Source organism: Lepisma saccharinum, chromosome 3 (assembly GCF_977018435.1).
Source record: "Lepisma saccharinum chromosome 3, izLepSacc3.1, whole genome shotgun sequence".
In the NCBI taxonomy this organism is placed as follows: Eukaryota; Metazoa; Arthropoda; class Insecta; order Zygentoma; family Lepismatidae; genus Lepisma; species Lepisma saccharinum.
Window position 1 is genome coordinate 75005190 of NC_139231.1, and position 20431 is coordinate 75025620.

Genomic DNA, 20431 nt, shown 5'->3' on the forward strand with positions numbered 1-20431 from the left:
ACATTCCTCTGAAGCCACTCCTGTATGGTCTTTGCCTTGTGGGCCGGTGCTGAGTCCTGCTGGAAGCTCCACGGCTCATTGTCAGGGTCGTGACAGACCTGGAAAACCAGGAAAAGTCAGGGAATTTTGTCTTGATTGAATTTTTTAATTTTTTTTTATGCGATGGAACGAATGTGTCAACCGTTTGCTTTGAAATATGTTGTTATGAGCTGCATGGAAACAGGACATCTTGTTGCTAAGTCTCGGCCTCAACTTTTAGGCCCCTTTTATGCACAACACAACCATGGTGCCAGAAGCCAGTGATGGCAGGAGGAGGGGGGGGGGGAGAAAAAATTGATAAGCCTCTAAATATTTCATGAAAAATTCATTAATTTATCATTTGTTCTTGTCTGCATGTGAGTAGTAAAGGGACAGAACTACCAGCAGATGGAGTGGATTGGTGCTCTACTCCCAACCTCAACACTCCCATTGAAATTCACGATCCCCTCTGTCCTGTCTGTTTAAACTGGTGAGAGATGGTTATTAATCTGTCACTGCATGAATTTAATGTCCAATGTTATGAAATAAAATACAAATAATAAATATTTTTATATAATTACTCAAATCATTTCTCTGCCAGCCCTGCTAAATTTTTACTTTTCATCTACTGATTTATACGAGGGGCATTCAGAAAGTAAGTTCCAGTTAGTACCTTCTCATGAATTTAGAAAAATGTGCTGTAACAACAAAAAATGCCACGAAATCCAACATTCTTTTTTAGGCCTAAAAATAAAATATGCCATATTTGTGCACGGGAATGTGCAAGTTTCCCAACTTTTTATCCAAGAGAAAAGTATAATGCATGTTATACATGGAATAATTCGGACAGCGGAATTAAATCACATATTTCCCATGATTTTTTCAACTTCTATCAAAAGAATTTGCATCACAGAACAAAGTGGTGGGGTTCTGACAAGAGATCGAATGTGTATCTACTGTAACACGGAGCCGCATCATCAGTATTTGTCGCGAGAAGTGGTGCAATTTTAGCAGAGATAGGGTGCTCACCTACCGCCACAGGGGAGTCGTAACATCGGCATTTATCGAGCTACAAATAATGGAAAATAGCTTCCTCAAAAATAGATTCCAACGTATTAAACTATCACGAAAATACGTAGACGATGTGACCTACAATTTAAAATAATAGTTTAGAAAGCAAAATGGAAGTATAAGTTTTGGTATATTTGGCAGAAAAATGTTCTAAAATAAAAATGCGAATTTTGAGAAACTTATCAATGAAGAAGTCAAAAAAAGATAATGCCAATTTTTGGTGCCATAATATACCAGTATCTGTCACGTGAGAGTGATTTAAAATTTTTGGGTGCGTCGCCATTTTGCACCCTTCAGTATATACAGGGGAAAATCCCCTTACCTTAAAATTAAAAAGGGGTTATGGAAAATAACTTCCAAGGTATCAAACTCTCACGAACATGCTTAGGCCATGTGACCTACAATTGAAAACAGTAGTTTAAAAATAGCATGAACGTATAATTTTAGGTATATTTTCCAGAAAATGCACTAAAATGAAAATGTGAATTTTGGGAAAAATAACATTGACTAGCAAAAAAAAAATTAAAAAGAATAACACCAAAGATAACGAAAAATCAAAGTCCCTACAGATTAGGCATAAATGAAGAAGAGTATCAGTAGTAATTTATTGCATTAGTAAGAGTGACTCCTAACCTAATTTTCGGCATAATCACTACCGTTGTTCTGGCAGTTATTGTAGCAAGGCACTAAATTTTGTATGCCATGGCATGTGTGTCTCACAGCAAAGACTGGAACTATTTGTACTATAGTGTAACTGTCAAAATCTTGTCCTGCCAGAGACCTCTTCAGGTGAACAAAAAGATGAAAGTCTGTACGTGCAAAGCCGGGACTGTGATCCAAGATCTCTCATGATGTGATGCAAAAGAGCCCACATATTCTCATCTGTATGGGGTCGTGCACATTGGATTGGCCTTCCATAAATTGTCTGTCTGCACCATCGTCTGACCATACTATCGCTCACTATGTCCGGCCTGTACATCTCACACAATTGCTGGTGACTATATGCTGGATTCTGAGCATGCAACAATCTGATTACCACACGTACCTCGCAGTCGGTGGGAAACTGTATGAGAGTTCCGATCTTAGATCACGATCCGAGGAATCGAAACCGGGTCTCCTGCATGGCAGTCAGATGCCCACTGACTAGACCACTGTGGCTGCCAGTGATGTAAGGACCTCCACTATTTGTGATTCCAATTATCTGATGTTACATCTGGTGCGAGGTTGTGGAACTACGTTGGTGGGATTGTTTGCTTCAGCATGGGAATGTAAACCCAGGAATATGTGCTGATAATTGAATAAGTGTGGTTATCATTATTTGTAGAGAAACTTGAAACCAATGACAAAGACCCAAAAGATTCCTTCGTGACATTGTGTTTTGTATTCTGTTTTCTCAGAATATTTGAAAAAATGCATCGTAGATAATGCCTTGCAGCTTTACATTTTGTAATAAACGTTCTCCGAATGTAATTGATTGAGGTGATCTCTTTTGACTGCAACACATAATACTCCATCAAATACATATGGTCTGCAGCAGTGATCGCCAAACCGTCGATGGTGAGCTACCAATAGCTTGCAAGGTTTGGTTCAGTGGGTCGCCAATGGTTTGGTAATTTACTTTGCACCTGCAGCTTGTTCTAGTGCAGACAATATTTCAAGAGGAAATTATAACAATATAATCCTCCAATGTACGAGAATCTGTCTCAAGTACTACACTTAACAATGAGAATCTGTCTCACGTACTACAGTTAACAAAAACAATGAATTCTTTTACACTATAGTAAGCAAATCTGAAAACAAAGTATCCTTATGAGTCAGTCATGTCTGTCTGTCCTCAGCAGCTAGCGGTATCTCAACAACTCCTAGAGCTATAAATATTGATATTAGTCTCAACTGGTAGACCTACCAAATAGTAGCTCAACAAAACATAAGTTAACTTAATCTGTCTGTCTGAAGCAAAAATCAAGAACAATCAATTTATTTACATGTTGATATCTGAGAAACTAGTAATGTGAGAATGTAATATTTATATAAATAAAGGTATGCAAACACTAGTTTAACACAACATAAATTATCTAGATACACATATCCTTCTGTCTATTAAATTAATAATAGCATTACACACTAAAAAATTTATGAACAATTAAATTATCATCAAAAATTCAATCCATCCTTGGTAGCTTGCCATGTATTTTCAAATAGTGGAAGTAGGTTAATGGCTGTAGGAGTTTGGCGATCTCTGGTCTACAGGCTCACAATGCAGCATCTATCACCAGTAGCAGCAAAAAGTTTCTGACCACTTACCTGTTTACATAAATAAGAATGGTTATATGTTTCACCTACTAGAGCTTTGTATATTCAGGTAACTATGCTTAATACATGGCATCTCCAACATCAGCACTGATAAAACCACAAGGTACACTCATGTTCAGATAAAGTGGCACATTATTCAACTGAAAACAACAAATTTGTCTTCTGCTTGTTTCTTTATTAACTCTACCTATTCTGGTCCAATTTCTCCTGTCTTATTCATTTTCTCTCCTCTGTTAATTTTTATCAAATCAAAAAGGTGAGTTTTCAAAAGTAATTGACTTTTGGCAGTCACTGAAGTATGTGCTGAAATCATACGTTACTTAATAAAACCATTGCTTTCACTTATAGCTGACATTACTGAGGTCCCAACTAAGTGCATCTCAAGCATGAAGACAGTTCGTGTTGCAGCCCAAGTACAGTTCATAGATTTTGAGGGACGTTCCGATGGAGAGTCTCTCCAAAAGATTTTGTCACAACTGAGGCCGAGACGTCTTATCTTAGTTCGTGGTTTGCCGGAGAGCACCAAAGCAATGACGGCATACTGCAAGCAGCTAGCTGGCGGGCGTGTGTTTACTCCAATTACTGGAGAAGTGGTCGACGCAACAACAGAAACTCACATCTATCAGGTAAAGTGCATTTTCGTAAAAGTGTATTTTTACATGCATGATTTGTTTTGTCATGTCAAGGAAGATAAAAGCCACATACTTGAACTAGAGCTGACAGTGTATCAGTACTGGAAAGTATTCGCAAAAAATTAATCCCTAATTACTTTCTGGAGTCTGGACATCAGACAGGGTCCGCAAGCATACCATGGAACACTTTTGCTGAGGCTAATTATGCAGAATGTATTCCATTATGAATTACATATTATGCAAATGATTTTACATAATGCATTTTCCACACAGACTAGTATTGTCCCAGTTGTTGCAATTACTTTAAACAAATATTTTTTAGCAACAGTTAACTTTTTACTAGGAATAAACCAATAGATGGAACCATAAAAAGGGAAAATATAAGGGAGAATTCACACTGGAGAGACACGTGACATGCGACACGAGATTTTTCACACCGAAGAGACAAGGTGCACGTGGCAAGTGACACTTGTTTCTTTGCCAATTCGCATGATGGTACAGATATAATTGCATTAATCAGTTTACTAGTCACCCGAAAAATCGCAACTAAAGAACTAATTGTCATAGACAGATGAGATTGCTTTTGTTTTCTTTCTAAAAAATAGGGCATTTGGCGGAGGCAATATTTATACATTGTGTGTCCCAAAAATTAGTGTTAAACAAAGAAGAAGAAGAAAGTTGATTTTTCTTTAAAAAGTTGGAATACAGCATGGCACACCCCTGTACCCCCAATGAAAAAATGTAGTATGTAGCGGTGGTACATTCCTACAACCGTGTAAAGTTTCTTTGAAATCAGACTGATACTTCTTGAGTAAAAAAATAATAACCTTATATAAAGCAGCAGTGTTTTCAGCTTCGGGACAATGTCTGGAATTTCGCTACTAGAATCAGCCCCATTAACACTGAATGGACCAAATTTGTAGAAAAGCTTGACAAAAGACCCCTCTGTAAGCATATGTCATGCACGTGCTGCAATGTTGAAAAAATGTGAAATTTACGGGGTTCGAAAATTTTGCATAATTACGAAAAATTTTGAATTTTGGGGCTTTGCACCCGCTTCCCCCATGGATCCTTAATTTTCGGATGTTACTTAAAATGTTGCTTTTTACTCATTCTTACATTTAGAATTTTAATTGTTCAAAAAGATACAATAGTTCAGCAGTTATAGCCTTTTATCTTCAATTTTTCCCTTAGTAACAAATGGGAAACAAAGGTGAACAAAAAATACAACTGGAATACAGTGTACAGTTTTCAAGAAATTGTTTGTTAATTGCTGCCGTGTCCTAACATGTGGTTGGGGCAAATTTCGTCAATCGGGCCTTTGCCCCTGCATCCCCCCATAATTCTTAATTGTCGGACATAGCTTAAAATGTTGCTTTTTACTCATTCTTGCTTGTAGAATTTTTTTTCTTCAAAGAGATGCAATAGTTTACAAGTTATAGACACTTTTGAAATCTATCCCATAGTAATATGGCGGTAACAAAGAGAAACAAAGGACTTTTTCAAACTTTGCCTGTTAATAGTAGTAACAATGGATGTATTGTTTTGTATTTAGAGTATGTCATACCTTCGTATGTATACTAAAAATCAAAAAAGACAGAACTGAAATATTGTTTGTAATTTTTGAGAAAATGCATGCTAATTGCTGCCACACACTGCTGGTCGAAATATCGACCATCCGGCGTTAAGGGGCTCACATGTGGCGGTCAAAATTTCAACCGTCAAGCGGCTAAAGGTTAAATCTTAAAACATTGTACATATCGATACTTTATTATATCAACAAATTAGAGGTTCAAACATGTTGTAAGGCCTCTGGTTGGGCTTTCTTAAAATAGCTCATTTGGGTGATGCATTCACTACGCATATGCGAACAAGAAACTGAGGCAACACGATGCACGGTATTGAGAAAATGGCCCAATCCGAGCGACATGCAAGCGACACGAGAACGTGCATCTTGTTGCCATATCTCTTTGGTTCGAAAGGTTCGATTGATTACAGAGTGTTCGCTTGCAAGTGACACATGTCTCTTGAAGCATGTCGCTTCGGTGTGAATTCTCCCTAAGACGGTGCAGTGTGAGAAGAATTAATAATAATATTGCAGAAATTGAGATGACAAGGAGTCAGTTATGAAAGAAAGACAGAGATGAATAAAGGGGGGAAAGGCAAAGAGAAGAAATACAAATACAATAAATATTTTTTTAATATAAATTTGCAATATATTAACTCTTTTTAATTTAAGTTTGTCATTTTAACTGTTATTAAAACAACTTTAGCATTGTTAACCAGTACAGAAAACACATCATTGTAAGATAATTTAGCTGGATGAAAGCTTCGTAAGTAAACATGGGATTTACTAACTTTTTCCATGAGACCTACTTCTAATGGTTTTATTAATTTTGTTTGCCCTGGTACCAGGGGCACCGAATGGGAACTTGTTGGATGTTGACAAGGGCCACCAAAATGGATAGAACCATTAGAAGTAAGTCTCGTAGAAAAAGTTAATAATTTGTTTAAGTGTATTTATTGTACTTCTGCATCTTTTATTCCTCAAATGTGAATAAACATGAAATGTTAAGTGTATTTATTATGCTACTGCATCTTTTATTCCCCAAATGTGAATAAACTTGAAATGTTACTACATAATAAAGTTATGCTTGTTTTAGTGTAATAAAGTTGAACTATTAATGACAATCAGTGTACACTATCAAGAATAATTCCATGGAAAGGTGTTAAACCAGCATGATGGCAGCTGTTGTGTATTGGAGGAAGTGGAAGACGTTACTAAGGCATTGGACAAGTTCCAAGTTCATGTTGTCCCTGTGACATATGTAAAGATGTGATTTGTTTCAGAGAGACTTGGTGAATTTTCCTTTCCAGTAGAAGCTATTTTTCTTTAAATCTTGATCCACTAATTTTATGCCATGAACTGAAATTAGGTACATTCAAGTGGAACACCCTATATATTGGGGCTTGTTTGCCATGTAATGTATGTGCATTGAAACTGTGTCAATTTTCAGTTACTTGACTCTGCCAACATTTGAATTTATTTATGTTTCAGGTTCGCTTGACAGATGCTTTAGTATCTTCACTGGAGCTGAGAAAGGGGAAGGAAGCAGAGTTAGCATGGTTGGATGCTCAGATCGCAATGCCAACTCAGGAGAGAGACATACTGCCTATTGCAATGGAAGTGGATGAATCAGAAGGGAAGAAAGATAAAGGTTTTTAAATATTTATAATTTACTGCATGCATTTCGATTATACATTCATCTCTCCTCATGGTAAATGAAACCTCATCAGAGGGCAGTGTAGGTAGGCAGTTATTCACTCAGGAAGTGCATTTGAAATACAACATGGTATTCGTTCATGTTTCAGGAAACAGCAAGTTTGGTGAAATATTTATTAATGTCACTCATATATACAGAGCTTATTAATTCTGTAACAGTCTACATGGAGAAATACAAACTCAGTGTTATGCACCTTAGGTGTCTTTTTGGTACATAAACGGCAGGATTATCCATAGTCCAGACTTATCCCAATATCAGTTGTGCATTGAAAATAAGGAATATTTTGTGATTAGTAATATTCTAGTTATCAAAATTAAATACTCAGAGGGTGAAAGGAATATTGATAAGCTACCGTATTTACGCATGTATAATACACACCCTCGTTTTTGATGGGGAAAAGCAACAAAAAAATATATCTCGTATATAATGCGCAGTACAATTCAGGTTCCAGAAATGGCTTTCTTAGCGTCGGACTAACATTTACGTATTTCATTTAAAATTAATCAGTAGATCATAAAAACGATCTTTTCCTTGCTTTCGTAACTGATACATTCACCACGCGACCTTGAACTTCCAGATGTTGGGCTTTTCATAGGAGAGGAGGGATCAAAGTTATCAACCAGCCATTCAAGGTCGCAGTGCGTGATGCTTACAATAGATGGATGACATCAAGGCAGCATGAACTCGCATCAAGTGGGAGGGTGAAACGTGCGTTGCTGCCGATTGTTTGTGAATGGGTTCGTGAGGCATGGAACTCCATCTCCCTTGAAATGATGATTAAAAAATGTTTTAAGGTAACGGGAATATCGAACAAGATGGATGGAAGTGATGACATTTCAGACTCTCGATACAACGACCTTTCATAGTTCCCAGGAAAAAGGTAGTTATTTCGAACGGGTTGTTATTGGAATTTGCACCAAAAACGATTATTAGGAGATAATCGGGCAGAATGAATGTTAGATTTAATACGGGTCTACTAGAGCATTGTCTGTTACAAGATGAACTGGTAAGATAAGATCTCTCGGAAGATCTCACCTTTCTGGGCACAAAACAAAGTTGGCTGTAAATTTCGTTTTGGTTCGGCTGTGTAAAATACGTCGTAAAAATGTCACGTTTTCCTTCCTTCGACCAACTTCTAATTCACCCCCTCCCCCATTCCAGGGAGCAGTCCTTCCTCTTCCTCGACTTGCATTGTAAGCCAGCCTGAAAAAGGAAACGGGCAACTTGCGATCTATTTGCACCCAATGTGTATTCTAAGACACATTGAACAGTGTCGCACTCGATAATCATTTTGGTTTGGAATTAGATTTCACTAAAGTGAAACTGTATATTTAGTCCCGATTAGCCCAAAAGCATAAAATGAACTCAAAACAAGCTTTATGAAACCTGCGCATTTTCAGATATCAAAATGGGAGATCTTTATTTACTCTCACGTTAATCGACGATAATCGGTGTCAGCTTATACATTGAGCATTTTTTAAAAAATCGTTCGCAGCTTACACATTGAGGTTCTGAAGATAAAGGTGCAGAACATGAAGTTGTTTTAACTCTTCTTTTTCTTTCTGAAGATCGAATTTCGTTATCGTCAAATCAAAACAGCTTTGCGAGATACAAAACAATGACTTGCCTTCGTGCTGGATGAGTCATTGCTGTTATCCACAAGCGACAACTTCGCAGACGCTAGACAAAACACTGGTGCCAGTTGCAGCATAAAAACAAGGCGACCAGCTGGAAGTTCGAGCAACAGGTGGTCATGGAAAATCCTCCGTATTTCAAAGATAACACAACTGTCGAAGGCTGAACTTTTATCAGCTGTGTGAAGAAGAAAGAATAAACCCTTTCTTTACGTTTTACCTTGCAACAGACAATAATACGGGCAATATTTCAGTACAAAATAGGACCTGAATTCTGCAATTATTACATTGCCGTGCAGACTAGTGGCGGAGGAAGCTGGGTAGGGGGGCATTTTTTTTGTACTTGTCCTATGGTTTTTGTTCGTTTTCAAGAATGCATCCAGAACTGGTTGACCATTTTAGAAGTCAAAGGAAAGAAAGAACGATCCACTTCCACCCTTGCCTGTAATCAGCCTGTGTGCACACACGAGCAAGAAGACAATCGGCATTGCCCCCCCCCCCCCTAAACGTTTGCTGAGAAGAAAAGAGGGGGAAGTCATGAAAATGTAGAAAGTGGTAAACGGGAGTTATGATGCAAGTAAGATCGAAGTGAACTTTTGCGGAAACCTGGATGAAAATGCATTAAGAGTGTTGACGATCTTTAGTTGGCCTATGTGGCTTTGATTATCTATAACAGTTTCACTTCTTTATGAAGTGTTACAGGGAACAAAGAATACGTTTTGAATGAAAGTGATTACCGGAAGTTGTATGCTACAAAGTCGATTTAAAATAACATCCAAGCATATACGATCTCTTCTCATGTATCCAAGAGCAAACGAAATCACAATGGCAAAACAAGCCCGGCATGTTGGGTAGCAGCCGTCAGCTGCGGGTAACATTAGTATGCTTGGGGGAGGGGAGGGCAGAGGTCAAGTGCTATTGGATATAACTGAAGCATGGTCTGGTGTTTATTTTTAGATCAGACCCACTTGCGAGCGGTAGAGTGCTTCTGAAGGGAATGAGTGCAAAAAACGTATTTTTCGCCCGATCTCTGTTCATGACCATGTCTAAGACGAAAACAATTTTTGTGGAAGTTCGCGAAAAATACCGCTTGATACGTCTACCGTGTGACGGGAGGCGCGTGCTTGAATGCCGCCAGAACGGGTGCTGCTTTTCTCGATGTCGCAAAACTTTCCATTACTAAGCGACAACTCATGGAAAACGGCCATTTCGCATTAAAAAGTCATTTTTTTAAAATTATTATTGCTAAAGAAAGGCAATCTGTAGATATATACATGTTATACGCAGTGACATAGTGAAAAAAAATGCGTGATTTCATTTTGGCTGTCCGAATTATTCCGTGCATAATACGCACCACAGTTTTAAGGGCAAAAATTTTGGAAAAAAGTGTGCATTATACACACGTAAATACGGTAATTTGCATCTTTATTCCTTGTGAAAGCACTTTGTATCTGAATTATCAGCAGTTCTGTAACTCTATTAGCTCCTTGGATATCATTTTGACAGTGTTGGACATTTACCATTTTTGCAGCCTCCGTTGTATTTTGTTCAACATGTCCTCTTTATGCATCAACCTTCTCATCAGGTATATGGTTAAAAAATATGTAATTCATTATCACCCTCATTGTTTCCATCCACCAAATGGATCAGCAGTGAGATCAAACCTCTTCATTTCCTGTCAACAACATATTTCTCATCCGAGGTTTCCCCAATCCTTTCGTCTCTTCACTTCCTGTTCTTTCCATCTTCCATGTTGTATAAAGAATGCATACAGTGGAACCCCGATTTTATGTTCCCAGATTTTCCATTTTCCTACATTATACATTCAATCTTGATGGTCCCAACATAGAAAAATGCTATAAAATATTCCTCGATTTTACATTTTCCCCCATTTTAAGTTTTTTCAGCTTAGTCCCCTGAAGAACATAAAATGGAGGTTCCACTGTATTTTATGGCAGAACTAAAAATAAAATAGAGTTGTGTACAAATACATATTCCATTGTTTTTCTTGCAGATGAACTTTTGAAAACAGAAGAAATACCCACTCTGGAACCATTACCTTTAAATCTAGTAAGTATAAAATTTGTACAAGATATCTGGAAAATGGTCAGTAAAATTAAAAAATGGTTACTAAAATCAGAAATTTTTGTGTTCATGACAGCAATTTGTGATTTTTCTCTTGTATATTGTGGGATGGCAGCTTCCCAGTAGGATAACAATTTGTTTTTTTCAGTTCAAGATAAAACATTTTTTCTATCATTATTTCTTCTTGTAGTTTACAGTTGATACAAGCATAAAAACACAATTTGTTATTGTGACATTTCAGGAGAACACTAGCTCCCTTCATCAAACTAAAAATGAATGTCTGATGAAGGGAGCATGTGTTCTGAAACGTCACAACAAAAAACTGTGTTTTTATGCTTGTATCAACCGTAAACTACAAGAGAAATAATTCTACAATGCAAGCAATGTGCACATGCAAGAAAATGTTTTCTATCATTTTCCTAACCCCAGTAACTATTTATTGTAGTCACAAGTAGTCAAGTTGTGATAGCATTTCTTGAGCATTCTTCCGTAAGTTGTGAATGATTTAAATATATTTATTTGAGGGCCATGTTTCTTCTGTGTCCTACTGTGCTATTTGTCATGCTGTTTCCAAGTCACTTATTTGCAGTGCATTTGCTTGATTTTTTGTGGTACAAAATGAAAAGGTACAGTACAATTATGAAAATAATGTCTTCATAAAAACATTAGTGTTGTGTTCACAAAAATAATGTCATGATTGACTATTTATATGTTGGATGCCAAGTAATATTTTCTTTTAAAATAAAATCCCAGTTTTACTTTTGAAATGCTAATTTATCAATAGACTGCAATTAAATTGATCAGTTTTAACCCTATGACTAGATTCCACCTCTGTAGTCCTCATCAGTGTTGCCACATTATGCGAAGTTTCTCTAAACTTTAAAGGGAAATTCAATAAAAAATACTAAAATTTCATGGAAATATGAAGACATCAGACTCCATATTAGTACAGATCATGTTAAGTACCAGTTTAATATCCATCATTTTTTGTTACTTCTTTTTTCCAAGACTTTGAGTACAAGCATATATCTAGTTATATTTCTGCTTTTTTTTCTTATACGTCACTTTTCTTCTGTTAATAGCAACAAAGAGGATGAATGGATGAGGGAACAAAAACTTTGGGTCATTCCATTGTTACGGGTGATACATGCTGACTATATTTTTCATATTGAAGTAACTATTCTTCTGATAGTTACGCAACATTTTTCTTATAGTTTGTGTGCAATGAAATATGAAACTTAACACTGTTGATTAAACATAACTACCCTTAAAATACTTCCCAGATTTGTAGCTATAAGTAGCTAACAGTTTTGTGTCACGGGTGGAACAGACGAAACATTGCCTCTTCACTTAAAAAGACATTTATTTTAATTTCTGTGAATTGTCAAATGACGAAAGTAAATCAAAAAGTTAAAATAAACAACAATATGAAGAAAAAAAATCATTCTACCTTCTAACTTAATTATGTATAATACATCAATTTGTATCCAAATGACAGTTAGATTGTTCACTCACAAGATAGAATAAAGTTACAGCATTACATTGATTTTAAAAATTGAGGTTCAGGGGTACTTTCACATGGAATGCCCCAATTGCAATGCGGCTGACATTTATCTGATTAATTTGTTTAACATTTTTCATACATACAAACATGGACCAATAAAAATACTACTACTACTACTAGTTATTATTATTGACCTGCATCATGGCTGTGCAGTCTTGCATCTTGCAAGCTTTGGGCTCCGGCTATGGAATGTGCGCAGGTTCAAGTTTCCTGGGGGAAGCGTAACAATTTTTCTCTTGAGATTTCGGCCTGTGTATGGGACCAGTCTCCGCCCATCCTGAGGAACTTGAGGATCTACGAATGAGTAGCATAACCAGGTCATAGGAAACTTACGATGACGACTGGAAGTTTGTCATGTTGACCATACGTCACCCAGTAACTGGTTGGAGAGGTGGGAGTGAGACTGGCAGTTGATAGGTAGGCAGTGACCCTCACGGCCTGTTACACCATGAGTTATTATTATTACTTATTAGTATTGTATGATTTCTTTAGGTGAAGGAGAATATTGGTCGTCAAAAAAGTGGAATTTTACTCCTTGGAAAGGGAAATTGTGCCCTCGGTGGCAACACTGGCCCTAATAATTGGCATATTGATATAATATAAAAGTGGAACTGAAATTAATATTCATATCTTATTATCATGACATGGACAAGAAATCCGAAACTCCATACCCTTGCTCACAATTTAACTTTCAACAGTTTGCAGAAAAAAGATAACAGTATTAACCTTTTGGAGCCCAAGGTCATTTTCCCTTGGTGCCTGAGCAGATTTTGATCAAAATGCAGAATTTCAATTAAATGAGTGTAGATCGGAGGCTAATTGCCCTAGAGAGATGAATGATATACCGTTGTACGCGGAATGAACCAGAGATTCAGACTATATAAAATATATGCAAATTTGGATATATGTGGCAGGGGGAGGGGAGAACCCCCAAAATACCAAAATTTTGAGGGGAAAATGGGGATTTCCCCCCTCCCCCCAAGGAAAAAGTACATGACAGTGTTGACATGCACATGGAAATTATCGCTCGCATGTAAGAAACACAAAAATATTTGCATTATTATCGTATGACCAATGTAACGCGAGTTGTACCCCCAAATGGAATGGTCAGCACACCACTGATTCAAGCTTCAAAATGCAGCGTTACCTTGAAATGACTGTAGCTCAGAGGCTAATTGCCCTAGAGATATGAATGATATACCATTGTACGCAGAATGAATCACAGATTCAGAGGACATAAAATGTATGCACATTCGGTGTATATATGAAGGGGGAGGGGGAATCCCCCCCAAAAATCTTTCTTTTTTAAAAAAAAAATTGGGGTTTCCCTCCGCCGGCCCCCCGAAAAGAAGGACATGAAAAGGTCAACATGCACATAGAAATTATCGCTGGCATGTAAGAAACAGAAAAATATTTGCATTATTATCATATGACCAATGAAACGTGAGTTGTACCCCCGAAACGAAAGGCCTGTGCGCCACTGTCTCAAGCTTCGGATTTCAGCGAAATGCAGGGTTACATTGAAATTACTATAGCTCAGAGGCTAATTGCCCTAGAGAGATGAATGACATACCGTTGTATGCGGAATGAATCGGATTCAGAAGATATAAAATTTACGCACAGTCAGGGTATATATGGAGGGGAGGGTAGAATCCCCACAATTTTTTTTAAAAAAATGGGGTTCCCCCCTGCTCTTTCCCCCCGAAAAAAGGTCAACATGCACATGGAAATTATCGCAGTCATGTCAGTTTGTAAAAATAAAAAAAATAGGAAGATGAGTACAAATAAGAAGTTTTTTTTGTACTTACCTTTGCTGCTCCAACTCCCAGGCTTGGTCTGGAGCCATGATGCCTCCTTACTGGTGGTACTCCATAAAACATGGCTCCAGTCACAGGAGCGCCTTACAGGTAATACAGCAACATCTACTTCGTTGTGGGTTTCGTGGCTCGCACTGTACGCATCTCCACTGTTCTCGTACCATGGTGGGGAAGTGACGAAAGCCACAAACCTCGTACTGCCTGTTGGCTGATGGACTGTGACCTGACGGACCAGGTTGTGCTTGCAACTTGGGGAGCTGGGGTTCGAGTGCCTGGCCCGCCCCTGGTCCCCAAAAGACTTAGAGCCAACTTCTCACGGAACCCAAAGTGCCTCATGTTCTGATGAAATGACTTGAAGAGCAGGAAGGCGTTCAGGATACATTGATCGAGAAGCTGGAAGAAGAGCTTGACAGTCCACTTCATGGTCTTTCGTTGGACACTGTAGGAATGCGGTCATGTGGTCGGCCTTGTCAACGTAAGCCATGTGGCTATTGTATTCGCATACAATAGCCAGCTTGAGTATGTTGCCATGGCAGAAATTTCCCTCAGCTGGTGACTGATGTATGTTTGTCAACACGTACACCTCTCTCTTGTTTTTCCAACATATCAAAGTCAAGTCATTCTTCACCCGAACACGTAAGTCTCCTTTCTTCAGCTTCAAGTCAGTCTTTGAAAAGTGGGGTGGGAGGCCTTTTCGTCGGGGATTGATGGTCCCCCAGCAATATATACTTCTTGTTGCGAGATCATCAAATAGCTCTGGAGAAGAGAAGTAGTTGTCCATAAATAATTTATGACCAACTCCCTTCACCTTCTCCGTCAACGCTACAACTGAACCGTGAGACACAGATGCCGTGGCAGTCACTCTTCTCTGTCTTTGTACTTGCCCAGATATACGGTCATGTTGTATGTATATCCCAAAGAATCACAGAGTTTGTAGATCTTGATCCCAAACCTCTTGTGTTTCTTTGGAATATACTGTTTGAAAATGACTTTCCCTTTGTACAAGACCATAGCTTCATCAACTGCTAAATGCTCTGTAGGATAGTAGCATTTAGAGCTAAGCTCATTGAACTTGTCATCTTCTACAGCCTATCATAATTGGAATCATTGGGGGAGGGGTTCTTCGTATTGTCCTCAAAGTGTTGGAATCTGAGCAAGTGGATGAAGTGGTCACATGTCATCTTTTGTCCGTAAAACTGTGTGTAACTACGTGTTCTGCGGTCATGTCCCATCACGTATTGTCAAACCAACGAAAGTCTTTATTTCGTCAATGGTCACATCACGTTCGGGCTTTCTCATTGGGTGCTTTGTGATATGTTGGTGGTAGTACCTGTTGGTCTCAGTCACCAGATCAACAATCATTTCTGTTAAATACATGTGTTAACAACAATATGAAAAAAGAAAATCAGAAACCCAACATCATTTGTAGATTAAGGATAAAGATGTTAACTCTCAGGGAGATGTCACACCAGAATGATAAGTGCCAGTGCTCGAAAAATGTTCTTCTGAGCTAGGTGCCAGCTCTGAATATCAGGCACCAGGAAACCACCTACTAGCAATTGTGCATACTACGGTGTTTCAAAAGTCGTGCAACCCAAACTTTGAAAATATACAGGGTTAGTCAAAATTATGTTAACACTAATGGATTGGTTTGTTCCATTTAATGTTAACATAATTTTGACTAACCCTGTATATCTTGAAACGCGTAAGATATATTTACACCGGGTTTTCTGCATTATAAAGCCTCATCCATTGAGATATTTTTCAGTGATAAAAAATTATCAGTTTACGCCACACAGAAAATTAGATAAATTAATAACTGGCGAAAGGCAGTATTAAAATTTTTCCAGAAATGCATTTTTGAGTGAGAAAAATATGTAAGAAATTATCAAAGGGTTATAATTAGATGTCAGATGGCATGTCAATCTGTCATTTGCGATCAATATTGATCATGTGCAGCATTTGATAAATTTTTGACTGGCGATTTTATGGGTTGAGTGGTGAAAAAGTGCCATTTTTGGTACATATCCTCTGTAAATGGCAACACTAGCAGGTCGAAATTTTGTCAACAGATGCACGCAACATGTGCTTAAATATTGACCATACTCCATGACACGGGTTAGGTGGCAGAACAGCCTCAGGCTGAACCTCGCCCACAGAAATAAAGAATAAAGAATCTTCAAAATTTTGTACATAATACAGTAAAAGATCACAGTCGCCAGGCTGAAAATTTCAGTCGCCATGGCGACCGGGATTTTTCGAACCCTGGCCATGTGACATGTGTATCTTGGGAATGAACTTATCAACAGAACAAGACTATATTCAGTTGATGATACTCAGGATAGCATGAGTTAATAAGTGAAAAAAAGCAACAAAAAAACTAAAACTCTAAAATGTTGCCCATCACTTTGGTGTGAAATCTCCCTTAGCATATATTTATATTTTGTCCTGTTCTATTCCACAGAAATCACAATGAAATTGTGAAACAGTATATCTGTTTTCAAGGATGTTAAGATGTCTGTTCTTGAATAATTATAGAATTGTATCATGATAGAAGTTCATTCAATTATTAATATGATTTTTTTTTTATTTTTTTTTTTTTTAAGGTTCCTGGTCATCAAACATCATTTATAAATGAACTTAAATTATCAGATTTCAAACAAATATTGACTAAAAATGGATTGAGTTCTGAATTTTCTGGAGGAGTCCTGTGGTGCGGTAATGGAACAGTAGCTGTTCGTAGGGTAAGTTTCATTGTTACAGGTCACCTGACTTAGTTTGTCTAGTCATACTGTGGCAAAAAGAATGCAGTTCAACGAAGTAACATTTGAGCAGCATGCATTTTTCTTGCTTGCTGCTTTCAGCAGTACATTGCCACATTACATGAGATATAAGTATCAGAAATTGACTTTCTCATACATATAATTTTGGGCAGAAGAGTTTCATATTCATGGTGCCAATATTAACCTTCACAGCAGCCTTGATTTTTCTTCCCCCATAACACTGTACTTAAATATTGTAACTTAACCCCTTCTCTGTGTTCGGCATAATATTATGCCCTTGGTCACTATAGCTGATTCTGTGTTGGGTGTAATATTACGCCTGCAAACATCTCTGACTGAAGTAATGTGTGTTGAATGTTTTTTTTTGGTGAAACATATGTTTTGCCATTGAAGAAACAATGACCTTTTATTTAGTCACGATTTTCAGTGCCGAGAAAGAAGAAGTAGTTCAGAGGAAAGTAAACTGTTTTTGTGTTATACTGACAAAGTGCAAACGTGAGTTCGTTTGTGTGCCGCGTTTAGTCAGTTGCTTTATGTACATTTTTTTTGGTGTTGCATTATTTGAACTGTTGGTGATTTATTTTTGGTTTTTGAGTTTGAGTTTCTAATAGTATTGTCAAACAGGATTGCAAAATATTTATTCCCTCATCCCTCATACCTATTGAAGATATTGCAATGAAACTTGGCAGACACATTAAGTATAGACCATAGTATTTTTCAAGGAAGATTGTAATTGGGTACCTATTTCCAGGGCCGGTCCAGAGGGCCCCAAAGTTACCAAAAGGGATTTTTCGGAGCGAAATTTCCCGAATTCTATTCTGAAGAGAGAGACGTATGAACCATGATACTCGGATGAATTGTGCTGAAGCAGTAGCTACTTAAAAATATTACTACGCAAACTCAGAAAAAAATTGCACAGAATGGGAAACCATTTGTCAGAAAATTTCACAGGGAAGGGTTAAAAGGTAAAAATAGTAGTTACAAACACAGAGTGCCATGTCGCTGTTTGCACTATTGAAATTGATTGATTGATTTACTTTATTTTACTTCACTTTTTGAATCACTTTTGTCTAATTTGCGAAGATGGGAATGAGTGATGAAATTATTGAATGGACACGCACAAACATCCATGCCCAGGCCAGGATTCAAATCTGGGAACCCTGGCGTCATAGCGTAATGTGCTATTCACTCTGCCATGGGGGCCGGCGTACACGCTATTGAAATGTTGGCACTGTAGACTCTTCATGAATCAAGCATGCAAGTTTTCGTAACTTGTTTTCAGAGTGATTTATTTACTTACCAATTTATGATAGAAGGTGCTGAAACTGTCCGCCTTCGTTGTCCACACATTTTTGACACATCTTGATGAACTTACCCATAACTCGCTGCAGTTCCCGTTGATTAATGTTTGTAATTTCTTGTGGTTGTTATGTTTAAGTTCTTCCAGCGTGTGTGGATTTGACTTGTATACAAAATTTTTTAATCTACTTGAATTTTGAATAAAAACTTAATTTCAAGAAATTTCAGATACTGATTTAAAATTAACAAAATATGACCTAGAAAACTGGAAACAAGCTAAATAATATTTCTAAAGTTACACACTGAGACCGAGCTAATACTCTTTGAACTAATGCAATACTCTTACCAATACTAATACTCAAAAATTTTAACAATTGAATTTGGCACAAAGTAGTTTGGAATATTTGTAAATTTTAATACATAAATTTTCCATTGCAACTATATCATATAAATCTGCCAGAGATTTGCTATAAAATATTCATAATTTCACATGAGATGATCATTTAGTCACAAAATCCATTTCTCCCTCCAAGGATGTTGTCAAAATAATGAAAATTGTGTATAATTTCCAGGATTGTGGAAAGTGTCATGTGACATTTTGTGCAGACTCTGCAAGACACTTTTGACTTCTGAATAGTAGCAGCCAGTATTAGTGATTAAATTACAGTCGATATTTTCCGATACCATGCCAGTCAGAAAATTGTTATAATTTATTATCCTAGTTTACTTGAGCAATTCATTTGTAGAATTTCCTGTATAGGATAAACTGACAATCAAAAAAAAAATTCCTAATGCAGAATACTTGGTGTGAATGTCTCTCTCAGTTTTCATGATGTAAGAAGTCAAAGGGTTGTGTAACTTTAGATGCTCTATATTATTTATTCATAACAGACGTTTGTTGGTAAATGTTGGAAGTCCACTTCTGAAGACCTGCCTGATATTTCAGCCCTGTTGGATTCACTACCAAGATTGTGTATCTTTATTTCAACTCCCCGTGTTTCCCTGACAAGGAAACATCCTGAGATTAACCCTCCGTCATCCTCATCCTCATAGTAGCACAAATGTCCCACATGTGGCACTCGGTACCACCCTATCAAAACCAATGTTATTTATGTGAATTATTGACACAAATTGATGTTGAATTACGCTAGCACTTATTGGACATCGGGCGAAAATATATATGAATGCAAACATGCCCATTTCGGACATTTTTATTAGCTATTAAAGGAAATAAACTAAAAAAAATGAAAGTGTCTTGGCCATAAATGAACTGAAAAATGAACTTGCCTTTCACAAAATCTTCAATGTATTTTTCAAAACGGATTGAAATTACAACTTTTATGGGTGTAGAAAGGAACCATTTGTTCCAAAGTTCTCAGTTAAAAATCTTACTGACTCGAAAAAAAAGCAATGAAATGTATAAAACACAACTCGAAGAAACTTGCAAAATATTTTTTAAATGTTCAAATCTCAATATGTTTCCCCCACCTTTTACAAGATATAGGTAAAAAAAAAAAATAGGCTTACTGACTCAAATATAAGGAACCGAATGTTGTCACTTTCCAATATTGTTATTTTGACAACTGACATTTCGTATAGGTACGGCAAAGGTTTCTGGATGCAAATAATGTGCATTCCGAACAGTGTACTGTTGTTGTATTATTCTTATTTCCGCCAAATTCATAGCTGGCTTGCTATGATTTAAGGTAGGAAATGTTTACGCACGTGGTACTGAGTGCTGCCAAAGGCGTGTCGGTCATTTCCGAGACATGTAAGCAACTGAAAGAATGCCAGAAAAAAAGGCATGAACGCCTCTATGTTTTTGTGAGAATTGTGTAGATAGGTTACCTAGTGCATCCCTGACCATTATTGTGCTGACAAAGAAAATAATTCAAAACTTTACCAAGATGGCTAATTATTTATTTAATGAA

At 37.2% G+C, this 20431-nt stretch overlaps 1 protein-coding gene across 3 annotated transcripts in view; it reads left to right on the plus strand.

Moving 5' to 3' along the window:
* Cpsf100 (cleavage and polyadenylation specificity factor subunit 2) overlaps nt 1-20431 on the plus strand; it is a 57944-nt gene that overhangs the window by 36578 nt on the left and 935 nt on the right. For all 3 annotated transcript variants that reach the window (XM_083118828.1, XM_083118825.1, XM_083118826.1), the window contains exons 12-15: nt 3751-4028; nt 7093-7252; nt 10967-11022; nt 17025-17162. In XM_083118828.1, the coding sequence (XP_082974954.1) occupies nt 3751-4028; nt 7093-7252; nt 10967-11022; nt 17025-17162 (632 nt within the window). The remainder of the gene's footprint in view (nt 1-3750; nt 4029-7092; nt 7253-10966; nt 11023-17024; nt 17163-20431) is intronic.